The sequence below is a fragment of the Montipora foliosa genome, chromosome 1 (assembly GCF_036669935.1).
Source record: "Montipora foliosa isolate CH-2021 chromosome 1, ASM3666993v2, whole genome shotgun sequence".
NCBI lineage: Eukaryota > Metazoa > Cnidaria > Anthozoa > Scleractinia > Acroporidae > Montipora > Montipora foliosa.
The window spans coordinates 55,308,019-55,310,518 of NC_090869.1; the positions used below are offsets into that span (position 1 = coordinate 55,308,019).

At 44.4% G+C, this 2,500-nt stretch overlaps 2 protein-coding genes across 2 annotated transcripts in view; both read left to right on the forward strand.

Annotated features, from left to right (window-relative positions):
* The window catches only part of LOC138001634 (protein NLRC5-like), a 353,269-nt gene that overhangs the window by 58,105 nt on the left and 292,664 nt on the right, over positions 1-2,500 (forward strand). The gene's annotated exons all lie outside the window — the stretch shown is intronic.
* The window catches only part of LOC138001681 (NLR family CARD domain-containing protein 3-like), a 1,647-nt gene continuing 132 nt past the window's right edge, over positions 986-2,500 (forward strand). Inside the window, exons 1-2 of the mRNA XM_068848155.1 lie at positions 986-1,956; positions 2,211-2,500. The exon at positions 2,211-2,500 is cut by the window's right edge and continues 132 nt beyond it. Of these exons, the coding sequence (XP_068704256.1) occupies positions 1,134-1,931 (798 nt within the window). The 5' untranslated portion in view covers positions 986-1,133 and the 3' untranslated portion in view covers positions 1,932-1,956; positions 2,211-2,500. The remainder of the gene's footprint in view (positions 1,957-2,210) is intronic.

A 2,500-nucleotide genomic window follows, 5' to 3' on the forward strand; every position in this document is an offset into this window, starting at 1 on the left:
AATCCAAGGCTGACAGAGTTGAATTTGTCTGACAATATCATCGGTGGCTCAGGTGCTGCTGCTCTGGCTAAAGCAATGGAAAGAAATCCAAGGCTGACAGAGTTGAATTTGTCCGGCAATAACATCGGTGACTTGGGTGCTGCTGCTCTGGCTAAAGCAATGGAAAGAAATCCAAGGCTGACAGAGTTGAATTTGTCCGGCAATAACATCGGTGACTCGGGTGCTGCTGCTCTGGCTAAAGCAATGGAAAGAAATCCAAGGCTGACGTGGGTGGAATTGTCTGACAATATCATCCGTGACTCAGGTGCTGCTGCGCTAGCTGAAGCAATGGAAAAAAATCCAAGGCTGAAAGAGTTGAATTTGTCTCACAATATCATCCATGACTCAGGTGCTGCTGCTCTGGCTAAAGCAATGGAAAGAAATCCAAGGCTGACAGAGTTGAATTTGTCTGACAATATCATCGGTGACTCAGGTGCTGCTGCTCTGGCTAAAGCAATGGAAAAAAACCCAATGCTGACATGGGTGGGTGTGTCTTGCAATAAAATCAGTGACTCGGGTGCTGCTGCTCTGGCTAAAGCAATGGAAAGAAATCCAAGGCTGACAGAGTTGAATTTGTCTGACAATATCATCGGTGACTCAGGTGCTGCTGCACTAGCTGAAGTAATGGAAGACAATCCAAGGCTGACAAGGTTGTATTTGTCCGGCAATAACATCGGTGACTTGGGTGCTGCTGCTCTGGCTAAAGCAATGGAAAGAAATCCAAGGCTGACAGAGTTGAATTTGCGTGGCAATATCATCGGTGACTTCGGTGCTGCTGCTCTGGCTAAAGCAATGGAAAGAAATCCAAGGCTGACGTGGGTGGATTTGTCTTGCAATGAAATCAGTGACTCGGGTGCTGCTGCTCTGGCTAAAGCAGTGGAAAGGAATCCAACACAGACAAAGGTGTTTTTTTCCGGCAATAACATTGGTGACTCGGGTGCTGCTGCTCTGGCTAAAGCAATAGAAAGAAATCCAAGGCTGACTCAGGTGCTGCTGTACTAGCTGAAGCAATGGAAAAAAATCCAAGGCTGACAGAGTTGAATTAGTCTGACAATATCATCGGTGACTCAGGTGCTGCTGCACTAGCGGAAGCAATGGAAAAAAATCCAAGGCTGACAGAGTTGAATTTGTCTGACAATATCATCGGTGGCTCAGGTGCTGCTGCTCTGGTTAAAGCAATGGAAAGAAATCCTATCCTGACAGAGTTGAATTTGTCTGACAATATCATCGGTGACTCAGGTGCTGCTGCACTAGCTGAAGCAATGGAAAAAAATCCAAGCCTGACAGAATTGAATTTGTCTGACAATAACATCGGTGACTTGAGTGCTGCTGCACTAGCTGAAGCAATGGAAAAAAATCCAAGGCTGACAGAGTTGAATTTGTCTCACAATATCATCCGTGACTCAAGTGCTGCTGCACTAGCTGAAACAATGGAAAAAAATCCAAGGCTGACAGAGTTGAATTTGTCTCACAATATCATCCATGACTCAGATGCTGCTGCTCTGGCTAAAGCAATGGAAAGAAATCCAAGGCTGACAGAGTTGAATTTGTCTCACAATATCATCGGTGAATCAGGTGCTGCTGCACTAGCTGAAGTAATGGAAAAAAATCCAAGGCTGACAGAGTTGAATTTGTCTGACAATATCATCGGTGAATCAGGTGCTGCTGCTCTGGCTAAAGCAATGGAAAAAAATCCAATGCTGACATGGGTGGATTTGTCTTGCAATAAAATCAGTGACTCGGGTGCTGCTGCTCTGGCTAAAGCAGTGGAAAGAAATCCAACGCTGACAAAGGTGAATTTGTCCCGCAATAACATCGGTGACTCGGGTGCTGCTGCTCTGGCTAAAGCAATGGAAAGAAATCCAAGGCTGACTCGGGTGCTGCTGTACTAGCTGAAGCAATGGAAAAAAATCCAAGGCTGACAGAGTTGAATTTGGCTGACAATATCATCGGTGACTCAGGTGCTGCTGCTCTGGCTAAAGCAATGGAAAGAAATCCAAGGCTGACAGAGTTGAATTTGTCTCACAATATCATCGGTAAATCAGGTGCTGCTGCACTAGCTGAAGCAATAGAAAAAAAATCCAAGGCTGATAGAGTTGAATTTGTCTGACAATATCATCAGTGACTCAGGTGCTGCTGCTCTGGCTAAAGCAATGGAAAGAAGTTCCAAGGCTGACAGAGTTGAATTTGTCTGACAATAACATCAGTGACTCGGGTGCGGCTGCTGTGGCCAGGTTGAACGTATGTTGTGTATTCCATTGTGAAAACCTTTTCAAACTAGTAAAGAAAGTGAGTTCCTCTTGGAGTTAATTGTTGGACCTTTTTTTCTCAATAGCAAATAAGAAAGAGTTTGAGTAGAACCAAAGCAAGTTTTTCAGGCGTTTTGTGGCAATGTATTAGAACTCCTGGCATCCTTTGGATGATAATAATTCTGTTTTCAAAGAAGATGAGTAAAAAATGT